Below are 20,281 nucleotides of genomic sequence, written 5' to 3'. Positions count from 1 at the left end.
AGAGAGAACTCAATTTATTTGATTTGAAGCTTATTTGACAACACAATTAGCTTCGACATTTTTCGTAAAAATACTTTTTCTGATATTATCCCAGCAGATTCTTGTAATCCACAAACTCACAAAATTGCCTTTCTTCACTCTGCAGTTCATCATGCCGTGAACACCTGTTTAGAACAGGATTGTTTAGAAAAAGAAATATCTTCAGTAAAATCTATAGCTACTAACAATGGATACGACCCTATGTTAATCAACCAAACTTTTAGGGAAAAAAGAGCTGTAAAACGTTCAACCTTGGAGGTAACAGGGCGATAAAGAATGAGGGTAATAACTTTATTTCTATTCCATTTTTGGGGAACGTATCATACAAGATAACGAGACTTCTACAGAAGCAATATGGTTACAAAGTTGTCTTTTCCTTAAATAATAGCTTAAAACAAAGAGTGATTCATACTATTGGGGCACGGGAAGAACTTGGCACTGTCCGGGGTTTGCAAAATTACTTGAACAACTGCCCCAACTATTACGTTGGACAGACAGGTAGACCCATTGAAGTAAGATATAAAGAACACATGCTAGGTAAAAATGAGAAAAACGTGTACAATTCCACGTTTGCTGAATATCTATTGCTCTTACAGCAAACGTCGCGTAAACTGGATGACGTAGAATTGCTACACGAAGTGAGTAAGCGATACAAACTGGACCTGTTCGAGAAATTAGAAATTTTTAAACATCTATCTCAGAAAGATGGATTTGGTCTTAACGAACAGGTGCAGTTTAGAAACAAAATTTTTTTGTAGCGTTTCAGACACCTTCTTGCTCCAACGTAATATAATTTGGCTGACCTGAGGCTAGTTTTCTTGTAAGCGATGCTGGTGAGATGCTCCATTCCTGTCTTGTTGGGAATTTACGTATTTTTGATAATTATTGTTCGCGGTTCTGGATGTGTATGTGTGGTTTAAATGATTCTGTTACGTTTTTTATTCATTACTACAGATGGTTTCGATTTACTAAAACATTTTGTTCGTTTTCGCTAGTATGTATCCTAGTCTTTAATTTGTCTGAGATTCTGGCGCATAACACTAATGCCCCCTCTCGTCAGATGTGTTTCTTAGCGCAAGCTTCACCTGCTTGACACTAGGACACAGGGAAATTGGTGTTCATATTATCTATTGTATGTAGGTGTTTTAAATGGTTCTGATATGTTTTTATGTATTAAGACGGAGGATTTGAATTAGCACAACCTTTAAAATTTTGACGCGCATGAGTATGTATCCCTGGGTTTTAATGTGCTCGAGTGTCTCACTCATACCACAAGTGCCCTCTCTCGGTGAAACTGTCTGCCCTAGTGATTCCACACCCTCCTTCCCTCACGCTAGTTCACTGGCTAAGTACTGATGACATGCCGTGTTCGCACCGACCACCTCTTCATAATTATGCTGTGCAGATGGAGGTGATATTTTAATTTTAACTACTGACGACGCCTTTGGCACAATTGTTTTATGCATCTCCACTGCAGGATGTGATTTTAGTAAGTGACTAAAAGTTTTTGTGCTTGTAATACTTTGGTAATTTTCATGGCTACTTAAAGGTATAAGTGTTTTTTTCTTCTATATGAGTTATGTTGCTAAGTTTTTGGCTAATGAAGGCGTTCAAATGGTTCAAATGGCTTTGAGCACTATGGGACTTAAAATCTGTGGTCATCAGTCCCCTAGAACTTAGAACTACTGAAACCTAACTGACATAAGGACATCACACACATCCATGTCCGAGGCAGGATTCGAACCTGCGACCGTAGCGGTCACACGGTTCCAGACTGAAGGTGTGTTCCTGTTCAGGTGTATTTTTGCTTCAGATGAAACTATATATTTAGATATGCCGAAACCGTGGTCAAGGATTTCAATAAATCTTTAGCCTCCAACTATTTGGCTGTTATCATTTACCATGAAGATTTTCAACAGTTGCTGCTTCAGCCATGTTTAAAATTTTGAAACATTGCTATGTCTTGTGGCCAAGATTCATTTCAGGTAAACATTTTACTGCCTAATTGTGATGTAAGATATATGTGGTGAAGAGGACTGATTGTTTACCAGACCGCACGTGTAATGGAACCTAGAACATGATTGAGGATTAAAACCTGCCGTCATCGATGTTCTTCCTGAAAGGGAAGCTACAGTTTTTAATATCTAAAAATGTGTCAGGGTTCTGAAATTACTCTGAAGCTGTGTTTAATTACAAAAATTGTTTCAAAGCTTAGTAGTACAATTGTTGATATGATGGCTTTGTTTCTATCACAAGACATTTTGGTGTTATTTTAAGTTTTCTAAGCTGTTTGTTTATTTGAGCTCGAGACTCAGAGGTATTTTACAATGCTCTCCAAAGAGCGATTTGCTAAAATTTGGTGTTTTCTTATTTAAATTTTATTATTAGTGAATTCAACTAAACGATCCTGTTCTTTCATCGTAATGCCGAGTGTCGCCATACTCCGGACATAATTAGACCAACAACAAAATCTGCAGAATTATTTGACGCTATGCATGTCTGAAATCTGTGCTACGATGTGCTATGGTCCACTGAGCATTTTGATTTAAATGTTTCGAGGTTAGGTTAGTGTTGTTTAACGTCCCGTCGACAACGAGGTCATTAGAGACGGAGCGCAAGCTCGGGTTAGGGAAGGATGGGGAAGGATATCGGCCGTGCCCTTTCAAAGGAACCATCCCGGCATTTGCCTGAAACGATTTAGGGAAATCACGGAAAACCTAAATCAGGATGGCTGGAGACGGGATTGAACCGTCGTCCTCCCGAATGCGAGTCCAGTGTGCTAACCACTGCGCCACCTCGCTCGGTAAATGTTTCGAAGATAACTAATAGCAGATATGTAAATGACTCCAGCAAGATACGGAATTAACGCTGTAGTAAGTGTGGGACGTAAAACTTTGAGTGTGGAAGAGAAACGTGCTTCCTCTCTTAAGGTCAACGAGTAGCACTTCTTTACGTCCCCAACGTCGGAAAGCAGTAAATTACGGCCACTTCGCATTCATTAATTCATAGAAAAGCAACTGGAATCACTCAATAGAGGAAAGTCCACTGGACCTGACGGGATACCAATTCGATTCTACACAGAGTACGCGAAAGAACTTGCTCCCCTTCTAACAGCCGTGTACCGCAAGTCTCTAGAGGAACGGAGGGTTCCAAATGATTGGAAAAGAGCACAGATAGTCCCAGTCTTCAAGAAGGGTCGTCGAGCAGATGCGCAAAACTATAGACCTATATCTCTTACGTCGATCTCTTGTAGAATTTTAGAACATGTTTTTTGCTCGCGTATCATGTCATTTCTGGAAACCCAGAATCTACTATGTAGGAATCAACATGGATTCCGGAAACAGCGATCGTGTGAGACCCAACTCGCCTTATTTGTTCATGAGACCCAGAAAATATTAGATACAGGCTCCCAGGTAGATGCTATTTTTCTTGACTTCCGGAAGGCGTTCGATACAGTTCCGCACTGTCGCCTGATAAACAAAGTAAGAGCCTACGGAATATCAGACCAGCTGTGTGGCTGGATTGAAGAGTTTTTAGCAAACAGAACACAGCATGTTGTTATCAATGGAGAGACGTCTACAGACGTTAAAGTAACCTCTGGCGTGCCACAGGGGAGTGTTATGGGACCATTGCTTTTCACAATATATATAAATGACTTAGTAGATAGTGTCGGAAGTTCCATGCGGCTTTTCGCGGATGATGCTGTAGTATACAGAGAAGTTGCTGCATTAGAAAATTGTAGCGAAATACAGGAAGATCTGCAGCGGATAGGCACTTGGTGCAGGGAGTGGCAATTGACCCTTAACATAGACAAATGTAATATATTGCGAATACATAGAAAGAAGGATCCTTTATTGTATGATTATATGATAGCGGAACTAACACTGGTAGCAGTTACTTCTGTAAAATATCTGGGAGTATGCGTGCGGAACGATTTGAAGTGGAATGATCATATAAAATTAATTGTTGGTAAGGCGGGTACCAGGTTGAGATTCATTGGGAGAGTGCTTAGAAAATGTAGTCCATCAACAAAGGAGGTGGCTTACAAAACGCTCGTTCGACCTATACTTGAGTATTGCTCATCAGTGTGGGATCCGTGCCAGGTCGGGTTGACGGAGGAGATAGAGAAGATCCAAAGAAGAGCGGCGCGTTTCGTCACTGGGTTATTTGGTAACCGTGATAGCGTTGCGGAGATGTTTAATAAACTCAAGTGGCAGACTCTGCAAGAGAGGCGCTCTGCATCGCGGTGTAGCTTGCTCGCCAGGTTTCGAGAGGGTGCGTTTCTGGATGAGGTATCGAATATATTGCTTCCCCCTACTTATACTTCCCGAGGAGATCACGAATGTAAAATTAGAGAGATTAGAGCGCGCACGGAGGCTTTCAGACAGTCGTTCTTCCCGCGAACCATACGCGACTGGAACGGGAAAGGGAGGTAATGACAGTGGCATGTGGGGTGCCCTCCGCCACGCACCGTTGGGTGGCTTGCGGAGTATCAATGTAGATGTAGATGTAGATTAATTAGTCTTATGACGCGTTAATAGCGAGCTTTGAGACTTCATAGTTTCTTCACAACGCAAAATACAGAAAAGAATCTTGGATGAAGAACATTGGTATACTCGCGATGTGTGGCGTTAGTATTTATCTATATTTCATACAGGACACAAAACAACTCATGTACTTGTAGCAACCAGAATGTGGCAAGAGATCCAGCAAAAATGCTGAGATATTTCTGCTCTTGTATTCAGATTTGCATGTGTTTATAGCGTGAAAACATAAATGCGTTTCCGCACTGCCAAACGGAGCTATCTGAAACGCACTGGACTGTTTGCTTAATGGAGTACGGACGTATGCCACTACCGCAGCGGAAATACATTTTTTAGCCATTCATAACATTTGCATTTATTTTCCGGTTCGGCAAAAAATATTAATGCACCACGGGCAAACATTTACTTACAGTATGGAAATGAATGGATCCCGTGTTTTGTGTTCAAGAAATGCGAAACAACGAATGGTGAATTTTCTGTATTTATATGTAGGACAACTTGTCGGTTAATAGCGAAATATTTTTACTATATAAAAGAACAATGCATTTTATAAATGTGAGGTAATTAGTTTTCAAAAAGATTTCATAAAAGTTAGTCTGTTGGGTAAGTAACCCATTTGTCATGCGATGTCAAATCTGGGCGTAAGTGTCAAACTGGGCAACCCTGCACCGAAATAAAGCGTCAGTGAATGTAAGGAAGTTTGAGGAAGAGGTGTTGAAGTAAGATAGTGAAAAGGAGATGTGAATTGCTGTAAATGATAGCTACACGCTTTCCTACTGTGGTGGTCACACTGTGTAGGTGATTCAAATTCACTGATTTGCTCTAAAAAACCTGTTACACTTTACGTATTAACAATACACTAATAGATCTGTAAAGAGACAATAATGTGCACAGTCTCCCAGCGTGGTGGGTTCACATTTGGAAAGAGCGTGATTCAAATTGTCCACTCGGCTTTTCCTACAGATTTTTTCGGTTGTTTACAGGCATAACATATTGCTAAAAAGGAAACTGTCAGAACTACGAAACTGCAGACCCAGACTGCACAAATAAGCTATCACTAGCAAAGTTATATACAGATATACAAGCATTATGCTGGCTGAGAAACAATTTTCGGGACCATTTAGCTTAAAAGTCTTACAAAACAACCACAACCACGAATAGAATTGCGAATAACAATATCTGCAGCTTCCAGATGAAATTAAAATATAGTGTAACTTACAACGAGAAAATAATTTCTATTATTATGAGTTCTGGGATCAGGATGTGGTCGCACACTTTGTACGTCCTGGAGTATGTAGCTACTGTGGCAGACAGGATAAGGCCTTTTGATAATACTGGACATTCTTCTCATTTGCCTGTATGTGCATATGAACGCAACTGATACAGACTGTAAAGAAGAAATCAAGGAATATCTGGAAGCATTAAGGCAACAGGAATGAGATATTTAATAACACTGGAAATGAATTTCCTGTACAAGTCCGCAATTTTTACGAATATTTTGTGAATAAAAGCTCTAGAACGCTTAATATATTTATTATATTATTTTGGCTATTGCAATCGTTGGATCTGTTTTTACGATTTAAGGAACATAAAGAGTGACAGGCGTTCGTCATACAACATCCAGCTTAAAAACACGAAAAATTAAAAATTAAGAAAATTTTAAAAATCCCTCAGCTTGAAGATGTGAGACTATCTCTGAGCGTTTTGCGTACCATTGTGACAACAAATAGATCTGAACCTGGTGGCATGCACGGTGAACAGACCACTCCCCATGAGAAACATTAAGAAAATCACTCGCTAAGGAAATTATTAAGCATCCATATTTAAACAGAGGTGTTCCCATTAAAAGTAGTATATGAGTACCACAGTTCACATAGGTATAAAGAGAAAGGAATTTTTCAGGCGCCCGTTTCTTCCAAGCTGTCTCATAACTAATACAAAACCCGAATGAAAAATCTGAAATCAAACCAGAATAAATTAATCCCTGGCGGTAAATGAAATATGAATCAGTATCTGTGATTGCCGGTATTTAACTACGTTGATTATACACTGGACCTCCAAAGAAACTGATGTAGCCATGCGTATTTAAATACAGAGATACGTAAACAGACAGCGTACGGCGCTGCTGTCGGCAGCGCCTATGTAAAACAAGTGACTGGCGCCGTTGTTAGATCGGTTACTGCTGCTACAGTGGCAGGTTATCAAGATTTAAGTGAGTTTGAAAGTGGTGTCATAGTCGGCACACGAGGGATGGGGCACGGCATCTCCGGAGTAGCGATGCAGTGGGGATTTTCCCGAACGATCATTTCACGAGTACATCGTGAATATCAGGAATCCGGTAAAATATCAAATTTACGACATCGCTGCGGCCAGAAAAAGATCCTGCAAGAACGAGACCAACGACGACTGAAGAGAATCGGTCAACGTGACAGAAGTGCAGCTCTCTCGCAAATCGCTGCAGATTTCAATGCTGGGCCATCAGCAAGTGTCAACGTGCGAACAATTCAACGAAACATCATCGATACGGGCTTCCGGAGCTGAAAGCCCACTCGTGTACTCTTGATGACTGCACGACACTAAGCTGTGCACGTCTCCTGGGCCCGTCAACACCGACAATGGTCTGTTGATGTCTCAACATGTTGCCTGGTCGGACGAGTCTCGTTTCAGATTCTACCGAGCGGGTGGACGTGTACGGGTATGGAGACAACCGCATGAATACATGGGCCCCGCATGAATCCATGGGCCCCGCATTTCAGCAGGGGACTGTTCAAGCTGGTGGAGGCTCTGTAATGGTGTGGGGCGTGTGCAGTTGGAGTGATATGGGACCCTGATTCGTCTAGATATGACTCTGACATGTCACACATACAGGAGCATCCTGTCGGATCACCTGCATCCATTCAATTCCACTGTGCATTCCGACAGACGTGGGAAATTCCCGTAGGACAATGTGACACCCAACATTTACAGAATTGCTGCACTGTGGCTCTAGGAACACTCTTGCGATATTTAAACAATTGCGCCGGCACCAAACTCCCGAGTGATGAACATTATTGACCATATCTGGGATGCCTTACAACGTGCTGTTCAGAAGAGATCTACACCCCCTCGTTCTCTTACGGATTTATGGACAGCCCTGCAAGATTAATGGTGTCAATTCTCTCCGGCAGTACTTGAGACATTAGTCGGTTCCTGCCACTTCTGCGTGCATGGGAGGGGCGCCTACATGATATTAAGTCACGACTACCTACTTGTTTCACTTCGATTTCTGTTCTCTTTTCCTTGTGTTTCCTTTCCTTTTTTAGTGTGCTTATTCTCGTCTTGTTTTGCCTCTGTATGTGAGAATTTGGAACTGAGTCAGGTCTGTGTCCTTTAGCCGTTCTCCTTGTTCGCTTCGTCCCTTCACCGCATGTGTTCCTGTTTCTATGCGTTTGGGCGCTGATGACCACGCTGTTTAGCGTCCGAAAACCTCAAACCACACACACACACACACACACACACACACACACACACACACACACACATGATATTAAGGCTTGTGTACTAGTTTCTTGGCTCTTCTGTGTATATTCTCATTCACACAGAAATAAAAACGAACAGAGCTGACTGTGACCATGGTAATAGCACAACTCTAGGGAATTAAGACTGGGACAAGTGACAGAATTGTGAAGTAATGGGAAGTGTAGTGCAGTGAGACAGAAATAAATTAATTAACGAATAAATGTTCTCCAAGCAATTGCCAGTCCACGGGACAAACAGATTGGAGAGGGACCCTTCACTTGGCCATGTAGGTAAGCGTTTTACTGTTATCGACAGGAGGTAGGCTTAAGCGCTGAACGGGATATACTGACGGTAGTAAGAATAGAAGGAATAGAGGGAAAGCGTTGCCGTGGAGTATTAAGACAGCAGTTTGTATAAGAAATATCTTTTCTACAGGATATTGTTTCGCTTTGTGTAATGTACACATATTTATCAATAGCAGTGTAAGTTAAACGAAATTATAAATATGTTGTGTTTTAGATTTGTCTCATTCTTAATTCAATTCTTTTAAGCGTTTCTCCAAAAATGCTTTGATTGTGATTTCTTGTCTTTTGCTACTAATTCAGTTTTACCTCACTAACCGACATTTTTAATCCTTTAATTGACACTGCTTTAACATTTGGAGAAAAAATTAAGCTACCATTTTTAGTTTTTTTAGTAAATGTGTAATCTTAAATGTTATGAAATATTACACATATTATAAACCATTTAAAAGTATCGAACGTTGGTTGTAAGCAATTAAATGCTTTCAGTGGCTAAAACAGCACTTAGTTTTACATTACGTAAATGTCAATGTATCCAGATGTGTTGTATAAATGTGAACTGAGTCTTCTCTGATTCACAATAAGATTAAGAGAGAGAAAGAGAAAGAGAGAGAGAGAGAGAACAAAACCACCAGTTATAATGCGTCAGAAATTTATTGTACTTGCCTTAGCTAATGTGAATCAATGTTGTTTTAAGGCCAACACTACCAATTCAAGGGATAATGTACTAATGAACTAAATGTAACACATTGGCAAAGTACTAGTGACCAACACAAACATAAAACTGAAATTTGTAACACGTCTTTACCAGGTTACGGGGAAAAGCAATTAATAAACACAATAAAAACCTCTGGGAATTGCGTCGGCAGTTCCCTGATCAGGGTGCCACTGTTTTATTGCCGTCACGGTCTCTTTTTCGTTCTTTACTAACCCATGACAACATTAATTATCGTGCGAGCACTAATCACAAACTCAAAGCATTGGACACTTCACGACAAAGTGGTCGATGGAGTGATAAAACATTTCATCTAGAAGCTTTCCCGGAATGTCAAAGTATGGTTTTGCATTATCCTCAGTGATATCTTACTGTGGAATACACTTAATTTTATAGTTTAGTTCGTATTGTGCAAAGGCTTGTGTCCGTGAATTTCTGGAACAGTGGCCAGTTTGGTACTGTAACACTCATCTCCCAAAGTAGTTTCGCAGTTCTCTGATTTCGTTCTTGTCCTCGTAATATTATCCTCGAGAGGACGACGTCCTTTACTGCAACAGTAATCCGGTTCTTTCTTGCTCGGAAATCCCGCCGTGTCTTACAAAGATGGCTGTTTCCCCCCGCTTCATAGTGGGCGAGCCAAAGAAGACGTGGAGGAGGAGGAGGAACTGGGAGAAAGAAACCGGGAGAGCGACTGGTCGCGAGGAGGAACCTCTGTAGAGGAAGGCAGCAGCGGATATGACATCGCCGGTCGCATAAGCCGGCTCCGGCTTCTCCTCGACTCGGTGCACGGTCGACAGGAGCGAGGGATCGACTGGTGCGGGGCCCGCTCGCGCCCGACGCGCTCGTTCGAGCGGAAGCGGCCGGCTACGCTGACGACATTCGGCGCCGCGACCGTTCAAATCTGACACTCCTTTGTTTTTGCTTTAATTTCACGCTGTCACGCTACCCCATATAGCAGTGGTTCGCAGAATTTCTGAGAGCATTTCCTCCGAATGGAACCAGATGTAGCAGGTGCTCCCCCCCTCTCCCACAACCACTTTAACACAGCTTCATTAACATTCCTTTTACAATTAAAAAATTGTCTTTAAATACTTTTATTTTCAAAATAATGAAAGGCAAATGATATTTAGTTTTTGTAGGGGATTTATTAAACCATGGACTAATAAATCCTGCTTATATCTGAGAACATTTTTTAATAAAATGGGTGAAGCAATTCTCTATTTATCGCGAATGCTACCAACAGGCTCTTCTCAGAAAAGAAAGCTAACTATCCACGCTGACTTTGCACCACTCGTCCTCTAGCGACACACCCTGCACTCCCATACAAAATGAAACAATTCCACATACGTGCCTACTGTTTGTAAATCACTTGATTGTTGGACTTCTTACGACTGGCAAAAGCAAGAATACTGCAGGCTGCCAATTCTCTGTGTCTGACGGCGACCACTACTACTACTACTACTCTCGACAGTAATAATAATAATAATAATAATAATAATAATAATAATAATATAGCTGCACAGCAGTATAGTAGCAATTATATAGTTGTTGTTGATCGTCAGTCACTTGATTTATCTAGTGAAGTGAGTGAATACTCAAGCAGTTTATGATCCATTGCGAGAAATCTGTACTACTCGGAGAAGCCATTTCCACATTCGTTTCACAAGGTGTAACCTTCACCACTTTCAGCAGCGTATTAATGCTACGAGGATCGTTCAATAAGTAATGAAACACATTTTTCTTTGTGTCAGTTTTAATTGAGAAAAATGTGAAATTTGTCGTGGGACATTGTGGAATATTCCCGCTTCAGCCCCTGTAGTTCCATGAAGTTCCGATAACTGGCGGTGCTATATGGAGTCTTCAAAATGGCGTCTATAATAGATGAGATTCCAAGTACATAACTGCCTTTGAGTTTCTTTTAGCGGAACACCAGAGTATCACAGATATTCACAGGCGCTTGCAGAATGTCTACGGAGCCCTGCCAGTGAACAAAAGTACGGTGGATCGTTGGTCGAGGTATCTGTACTCATGGCAGCGAGATCACGCAAACCTGTCCGATCTCCCACATGTTGGTCAGCCGCACACAGCAATGTCTCCTGCACTGTTGGAACATGCAGTCACTCCCACTTTAGGTGATCGACGGACCACAATCAAACACCTTGCCGCACAACTGGACGTCTCTGTTGGTATTGCTGACACACTCGTCCATCAGTTGGGGTACTCCAAAGTGTATCACCGCTGGGTTCTTCGCTGCCTATCGGAAGACCATAAGGAGCAATGAAAGCTCAATTGAGGATGCACTTCACGGGAAGCAGTATGTGAATGATAGGGGGGTTACCCTCCTAGTCAGGTGGTGTAAGGCCGTCGCATTGAATGGAGATTATGTCGAAAATTAGAGTTCCGTATCGAAAAGGATGTAGTGTATTGGAATCCTGAATAAGACCAACCTGCTTTCAGAAGGAAACTGTATTGTATTGCTTATTTAACGTCCTTCGTAGAATTTGAAAGAAAAAATGAAATCATTGCCAACTTATGGAATCAGTACGACAGTCTTACAAGAAATTGATAGCAGCAGTTATCGTTTGAAGAAGTTTACTTTCGTGCGTGAGACGTAATTGAATCCTTTCGTTTTTGCCCTTTAGAGAATTTCATTTTAGCCCTCACAAAACAATTACCACCAGGATAGGAACCACAGCCCTATAGGTTTGTTCAAAATTTCTTGTCATCCAGAAAAGAGGTTCTTTCAGCATGAAGACGGAGTTGTCGATAAAAATAGCCGGTAGATATTGGGGAATGTTTCCGTGTGAAGAGTCGTTGTTGCTTCCCGAGAAGCTGCTCAACAAATACTCCTTTGAAGAAAATCTTGGTGCCCAATGTTGGCAAAATAACATGATTATTCTCGACATTCAACACGGTTGTTAGTATTGGAAAGCCGTGTTCATGGTGCCCTTGCCCTGTGGGAATGACGGAAAATTTTCAGTGTGGTACATGAGTTCTGCTCAAGACCTAGTATCTGCGGAGTGCAGTTCAAGTGACTTACTGCAACCACTGTTAGTCAGAACACGATCCTAGAAAAGGGTTCATGATTTTAAATACGTGGGTGTGATCTTTACAGAGGGTGCGTCGTATGAAGTACACTTCAAAGTTAATACCTAAGCCGCAAACCGAGCATACTTCGGTCTCAGTCAGCTTTTTAAATCTAGGAGAGTGCCAATGAATTTTAAACTCCAGCTCTATGATTGTTATGATTGCGAAAATATAGTTCATCTCATTTTCGAGCAGGAAGTCTTGAGGAAAACATATGATTTGGTGGAAGATGAGATAACCGGGGAATGGAGAATCCGGCATGATTCTGACCTCAATGAGGTCTATACAGCCAAGATATTTATGGAGTGATGAGAAACAAGTGATTTGTATGGGCAAGTCACGTCACTCGGAGGGAGAAACATCGATGCCCTCTGAAACCTATGAATTTGACTCCTCGCGAAAGAAAACCATCAAGTAAATGAACAAAAATGTGATGAGACGGCATCAGCTAGGACTTGAAGCAGATCGGAACAGAGGGTGTTTGGCAACAGAAAGCAATTACTAGAAGCCAGTTGAAGGGGAACCTCTGGCTCCACTGGATAATGTAAATATGTAAGTAAATGTAAATATGTAAATATGTAAGTAAGAAGTAAGTATACGTTACAGTACCTTTTGTTTACCACCTCCTGTATCTCTTTGGTTCCGAAGCGTAAGAAACAACAATTCTTTGACGATATACCACAACCTTTCAGGTGGTGGCAGTGATATAGCAAGGTATAAGAACTGGGCAGATAAGTGTTTAAGTATGCTCTTCCCGACGACCAGGTAATCGTAAAGGACAGAGAAGATGAATTACAAATAGCAATACATAGATTAAACAATACAAACCTACATTATAACCTGATACCCCAATATAATCAATGGTCTTTTTGGGCAAGTACCCATAGAAATCGAAAAAATCATTAGTAACTTAACGGTCTCGTAAACTGACATATGGCCGGGAGAGCGGTGTGCTGACCACATACCCCTCCTTAGCCGCATCCAGTGACGCCCGTGGGCTGAGGATGACAGGGCGGCAGGTCCGTAGCGTTGACACTTTATGGCCTGTTCAGGCGGAATTAGTTTTTATCAGTAACTTAATAATAGAACAGTTGTCCCAACTGTAGTATCTGGGATGTAACATAAGATTTGAAGAAAAGAAAGACATAAATAAGAAAATTAATCTTTGACAAAGTATATGTGGCACAATAAGAAAAATGTTGAAAGATGAAACGAGAATAGAAACCGAAATGGCATTTTGTAAAGTCCCGCCGCAGTCTACAGTCCTAGTTGAGCACAAAGTTGTATAATGAGATCAGAAGGCATTAAAACAACTTGAAACATCGGAAATGAAGATCCTCAGATCTGTGTAAAGTTGTATAAGAGAATAAATATCAAGAAATGAAGAAATATGGAAAGACCTGGGGGACAGCCACTAACTGAGTAAATAATGTGGCGAAAGCATGCTTAGAAAGAGCATGTATTGCGAATGACTCCTTAGATTATCCTCAACAAGTGACCAAGAGATGAAATAATATCTCGCCGGTAGAAAGAGTTTGGAAGGACAAGAAATAGATAGCTGGACTGGAACAGACTATAATGGCTACTCCTCGCTTGGCAGAGAAAGAAGAAGAATTAGAATAATAAGAAAAGTAACCCTCGCTTGGATAGTCGGTAGGAACTTGACACCGTCAATTAATAAGACTGCGTTATCTTTTAACCAGTGTTTTCCAAAAAATAGCAGATTAAATATGAAAAGGAACTTTGGATTAAAAACTCATTTATTGTCAACAAATAACCTAAGGCCATCTCAGCAGAAGAATACCAAACTTATATCTAACTGACATCTGATTTATTGTTACAATAAAAATTTAAACTAGCGCTGTTATCAGAACTCTTGTCTAGTTAAAAGATGTATAACCTGTACCGTTTCAAAAGGCCATTTCGGTTCTTTTACCATTTGCCACTACATATATGTGCGTAACTGTTTTATAAGTAAATACCGCAGTCAACTTGATGCCTAAGCTCTCGCAAGAAATCAACTGTTATCCCTAAAGCGTATATTAAATATATCTGTCAAAATTAAAACCAATACCACGTATCTAGTTGATTAAGTTATTTTAAACCTAAGATCAAGAACTTTTGGGTTACTTTTGAGGCCAATTTTCGCTGTAAATAATTAACTACTATATGAAGCGATTTTCATATTTGTTACAAATAACTCATTTACAGAATGTTGCATTAAAACATACTATGGAAAAAATGTGGTCTTCCATATAAAAGTGAATATTAGCGGTGATCTACTTATCCAAAAGAGTAAGATACGCTGCTCTAGAACAAAATAGTTATTGTTTAATATTTGTACTATTACTTATCTCTGGACTTATAATATTCTAGTTGGCGGTGTATTGCTCTATTGCTTCTAAGTACTGTGTATCATCATACAAATTCAAAGGCAGTCTATTTCCTCTTTTTCGTTCTTTTCTAAGTAAATTGGAATTTATAAGTTTTTTCCAAAGAATAGTCAGGTGATTTCTCTCTGACTTACTGGAAGGTAGTTTCATTTTCTATAATAGAGCAAAGCCTCTTAGTTTATAGTTCGTTTCATATGACGTTCATTGGGACCAGAAAGCGTTGATTTGATGTTCATTAGAAACAAAATATGTGAAATGGAATTTTATGAGGATAATCGTTAGTCTGGCACTAAATTCACTCCGTGAGTATTTATTGACACTGACAATAAAGAATGTTGCCAAACTACGATTATCTGCGATGTTGTTGTGATTAAACCTTTACTTAGGTACCAATTACAACGTAAGCATAATCTAAAGATAGTTGGTAGTCAGCGGATTCCTGTTTTCATCTTGTTGATATTGCCTTGCATTGCCATCAAGGGCCGCCCGTCGTGACCGAGTGGTTCTAGGCGCTACAGTCTGCAACCGCGCGACCACTACGGTCGCAAGCACGAATCCTGCCTCGGGCATGGATGTGTGTGATGTCGTTAGGTTAGTTAGGTTTAAGTAGTTCTAATTCTAGGGGACTGATGACCTCAGAAGTTAAGTCTCATACTGCTCAGAGCCATTTGAACCATTTTTTTTTTTGCGATCAAGGAGATTAAAATTTGTGATAAATAACACAGATTACTGTATGTGCCCTCCCCCCACCCCAGATTGTTTCAGGACATAAATTTCATATAGATAATACGATTCTTCGCAAAATGTGTCGGACACTGACCAATAGGATTTATTTGTTGTTGTTGTTGTGGTCTTCAGTCCTGAGACTGGTTTGATGCAGCTCTCCATGCTACTCTATCCTGTGCAAGCTTCTTCATCTCCCAGTACGTACTGCAGCCTACATCCTTCTGAATCTGCTTAGTGTATTCATCTCTTCGTCTCCCTCTACGATTTTTACCCTCCACTCTGCCCTCCAATACTAAATTGGTGATCCCTTGATGCCTCAGAACATGTCCTACCAACCGATCCCTTCTTCTAGTCAAGTTGTGCCACAAACTTCTCTTCTCCCCAATCCTATTCAGTACCTCCTCGTTAGTTATGTGATCTACCCATCTAATCTTCAGCATTCTTCTGTAGCACCACATTTTGAAAGCTTCTATTCTCTCCTTGTCCAAACTATTTATTGTCCATGTTTCACTTCCATACATGGCTACACTCCACACAAATACTATCGCAAACGACTTCCTGACACTTAAATCTATACTTGACGTTAACAAATTTCACTTCTTCGGAAACGCTTTCCTTGCCATTGCCAGTCTACATTTTATATCCCCTCTACTTCGACCATCATCAGTTATTTTGCTCCCCAAATAGCAAAACTCCTTTACAACTTTAAGTATCTCATTTTCCAATCTAATTCCCTCAGCATCACACGACTTAATTAGACTAGATTCTACTACCCTCGTTTTGCTTTTGTTAATGTTCATATTATATCCGCATTTCAAGACACTGTCCATTCCGTCCAACTGCTCTTCCAAGTCCTTTGCTGTCTCTGACTGAATTACAATGTCATCGGCGAACCTTAAAGTTTTTATTTCTTCTCCATGGATTTTAATGCCTACTCCGAGTTTTTCTTTTGTTTATTTTACTGCTTGCTCAATATACAGATTGAACAACATCGGGGAGAGGCTACAACCCTGTCTCACTCCCTTCTCAACCACTGCTTCCCTTTCATGTCCCTCGCCTCTTATAACTGCCATCTGGTTTCTGTACAAATTGCAAATAGCCTTTCGCTCCCAGTATTTTACACCTGCACCTTCTTAATTAGAAAAAGAGTATCCCAGTCGACATTGTCAAAAGCTTTCTCTAAGTCTACAAATGCTAGAAACGTAGGTTTGCCTTTTCTTAATCTAGCTTCTATAATAAGTCGTAGGGTCAGTATTGCCTCAGGTGTTCCAATATTTCTACGGAATCCAAACTGATCTTCCCCGAGGCCGGCTTCTACTAGTTTTTCCATTCGTCTGTAAAGAATTCGCGTTAGTATTTTGCAGCCGTGACTTAATAAACTGATAGTTCGGTAATTTTCACATCTGTCACGCCTGCTTTCTTTGGGATTGGAATTATTATATTCTTCTTGAAGTCTGAGGGTATTTGGCCTGTCTCATACATTTTGCTCACCAGATGGTAGATTTTTGTCAGGACTGGCTCTCCCAAGGCTATCAGTAGTTCTAATGGAATGTTGTCTACTCCCGGGGCCTTGTTTCGACCTAGGTCTTTCAGTGCTCTATCAAACCTCCATATACTCCTTCGACCTTTCTGCTTTCCCTTCTTTGCTTAGAACTTTGTTTCCATCCCAGCTCATGATATTCATACAAGAGGTTGTCTTTTCTCCCAAGGTCTCTTTAATTTTCCTGTAGGCAGTATGTATCTTACCCCTAGTGAAATAAGCCTCTACATCCTTACATTTGTCCTCTAGCCATGCCTGATTAGCCATTTTGCACTTCCTGTCGATCTTATTTTTGAGACGTTTGTATTCCTTTTTGCCTGCTTCATTTACTGCATTTTTATATTTTCTCCTTTCGTCAATTAAATTCAATATTTCTTCAGTCACCCAAGGATTTCTACGAGCCCTCGTCTTTTTACCTACTTGATCCTCTGCTGCCGTCACTACTTCATCCCTCAGAGCTACCCGTTCTTCTACTGTATTTCTTTCCCCCATTCTTGTCTATTGTTCGGTTATGCTCTCCCTGAAACTCTGTACAACCTCTGGTTTAGTCAATTTATGCAGGTCCCATCGCCTTAGATTCCCACCTTTTTGCAATTCTTCAGTTTTAATCTGCAGTTCATAACCAATAGATTGTGGTCAGAGTCCACATCTGCCCCTGGAAATGTCTGTCAATTTAAAACCTGGTTGCTTAATCTCTGTATTAGCATTATATAATCTATCTGATACCTTCTATTATCTCCACGATTCTTCCATGTATACAACCTTATTTTATGATTCTTGAACCAAGTGTTAGCTATGATTAAGTCATGCTCTGTGCAAAATTCTACCAGACGGGTTCCTCTTCCATTTCTCATCCCCAATCCATATTCATCTACTATGTTTCCTTCTCTCCCTTTTCCTACTGCCGAATTCCAGTCACCCATGACTTTTAAACTTTCGTCTCCCTTTACTACCTGAATAATTTATTTTATCTCATCATACATTTCATCAATTTCTTCATCATCTGCAGAGCTAGTTGGCATATGAACTTGTACTTCTGTCGTAGGCGTGGGCTTCGTGTCTATCTTGGCCACAATAATGTGTTCACTATGCTGTTTGTAGTAGCTTACCCGCACTCCTATTTTTTTATTCATTATTAAACCTACTCCTGCATTACCCCTATTTGATTTTGTATTTATAACTCTGTATTCACCTGACCAAAAGTCTTTTTCCTCCTGCCACCGAACTTCACTAATTCCCACTATATCGAACTTTAACCTATCCATTTCTCTTTTTAAATTTTCTAACCTACCTGCCCGATTAAGGGATCTGACATTCCACGCTACGATCCGTAGAACGCTAGTTTTCTTTTTCCTGACAACGACGTCGTCCTGTGTAGTCCCCGCCCGGAGATCCGAATGGGGGACTATTTTATCTCCGGAATACTTTACCCAAGATGACGCCATCATCCATACAGTAAAGCTGCATGCCCTCGGGAAAAATTACGGCCGTAGTTTCCCCTTGCTTTCAGCCGTTTCGAGTACCAGCCCAGCAAGGCCGTTTTGGTTAGTGTTACAAGGCCAGATCAGTTAATCATCCAGACTGTTGCCCCTGCAACTACTGAAAAGGCCGCTGCCCCTCTTCAGGAACCATACGTTTGTCTTTCCTCTCAACATATACCCCTCCGTTGTGGTTGCACCTACGGTACGACTATCTTTATCGCTGAGGCACGCAAGCCTCCTCACCAACGGCAAGGTGTATGTTTCATGGGAGGGAGGCCTTATTTATTGAGTGGAATTAGGTACATCTAAGTGTTACGTATAAATTACGAAGGTGGTTATCACTCACTATTGCAGGTCAAGATTTCTTTGTAATGTAGCACTCTGAAGTCTCTGTATTTTGAAATATGATCCAGTTACAAAGCACCTAGTGAGTCTTGGGTTACGCTTAAACATGTATGCTGAAGTATAATACAGTAGTTCCAAGGCTTAACATTCAGAAAATGTAAATCCATGACACCAAATGAAGAATTGGTGATCGCACGAAACGAAACCCAAGCAATTGCTACTGAATATGCTAATCATTTGTCTGAAACTACTTGGAGTTGAGCCTGATCATTAGAGCTCAGACAACAGTACATGAGCAGAAGTACAGTTTCATAGGAACGAAACAGTGAGGTAGCGCTTTTGCACTCATCCATTACTTCTTTTTCGTGCTAATAACCAGCATTTTGTTTAACTCTCATAGTATCTCTTCAAATTCATTATATGGGCAAAATATAAATTGACAGCAACATCATTTCCAGACTTCGTTGAGACAATTAATAAAGGATTCTTATTTGCCTTCGGAAAGAATGGCGATTCGTGTCTCTTGACTGGGTGTAGTGATACATTGTCAAATATTTAATTTTACTTTATGAGAAAGGAAGCATAATTCGATCAAATATACTATAACGTAGTTGGCACAGATATAAATAATGGGGTAATGGTTGGAAAATCCGGAAAGCGTACAACTTTAAATTGAAATGGAATAAGCTTTCTAAAAGCTTCATTACCTATCCGTCCAACAGATTACTTCGACATAGCGTGTGTGAGCATACATCTCGCTTAGCTTTTTCTCCAGGTGTAGCAGGACTTACCTGTTTCAACATGGCGGGTTACTGCAGCCATCTGGCATGAAATGGCTGCTGAGGGCTGTTACTAGCGTTGCGTTAATTAACTTTCCTCTGCTGAATTGAATATTGCTTTTGGATTCAATTAGAGGGAGTGGAAGAACAACATAAATTAAAAGCTAGTCTGTGTTAACGCCGAGCGTGCGGGGTGGAGGAAAAAATATTCTGGACCGCCTACGACCAGCGTTACGATGAGAGCATAAAAATTAATTGTCAAGCAGCGAGAAGAAGTTAAGAGGCAAGCAGAAACTTTTTCTGTTCCGGGGGAAATTTAGTGGCGGACGTAATTACATTTAGAGCAAATGGATGGCAGGAAGCTGAATTTTATCCACGCTGACCGGAAAACCAACGAAAGATAAACATCTTACAAGCATTAACTTCTACCTGGAGCATTTTCATTAAGAGAGTGATTCTCAATTTCGCAATCAAAGAAAAGAGCTAACACAGAAAAATGGAAGCGTGAGTGGAGTGTCAGTAAGTAAGTGGCAAACTTATGGAGATTAAGTATCTTAAAAATGACAGTCGGTAGTCGCCAATGTGTATATAAATCTCAGCTGCCCTATTTTCTTAACTAAATTTCACTTAATCCAAGAGTACTTGTCACGCATCATAACTTATTTATAAGGGAAAACTGTTTCAAGATGATGTCGCTTATTCTCAATTAAAAATCATTCCTTGTCATCTGAGTATTTTCGAAAATTCACAAAAGCAGAGAGATGCAAATAGCAGTCAGTTCTATGCATTCAGCAAGTATGATGATGAAATGCGAAGTGGCAACAGATGAATG

At 40.5% G+C, this 20,281-nt stretch overlaps 1 protein-coding gene across 1 annotated transcript in view; it reads right to left on the bottom strand.

Moving 5' to 3' along the window:
- Positions 1–19,473, bottom strand: part of LOC124788714 — a 321,758-nt gene extending 302,285 nt beyond the window's left edge. Inside the window, exon 1 of the mRNA XM_047255991.1 lies at positions 19,462–19,473. Coding sequence (XP_047111947.1) covers positions 19,462–19,473 — 12 coding nt within the window. The remainder of the gene's footprint in view (positions 1–19,461) is intronic.
- Between the last annotated feature and the right edge of the window lie 808 nt (positions 19,474–20,281).

This window comes from Schistocerca piceifrons, chromosome 3, assembly GCF_021461385.2.
Source record: "Schistocerca piceifrons isolate TAMUIC-IGC-003096 chromosome 3, iqSchPice1.1, whole genome shotgun sequence".
In the NCBI taxonomy this organism is placed as follows: domain Eukaryota; kingdom Metazoa; phylum Arthropoda; class Insecta; order Orthoptera; family Acrididae; genus Schistocerca; species Schistocerca piceifrons.
The sequence above is the reverse complement of the archived record's forward strand: the minus strand, read 5'-3'. Positions and strand labels throughout refer to the sequence as shown.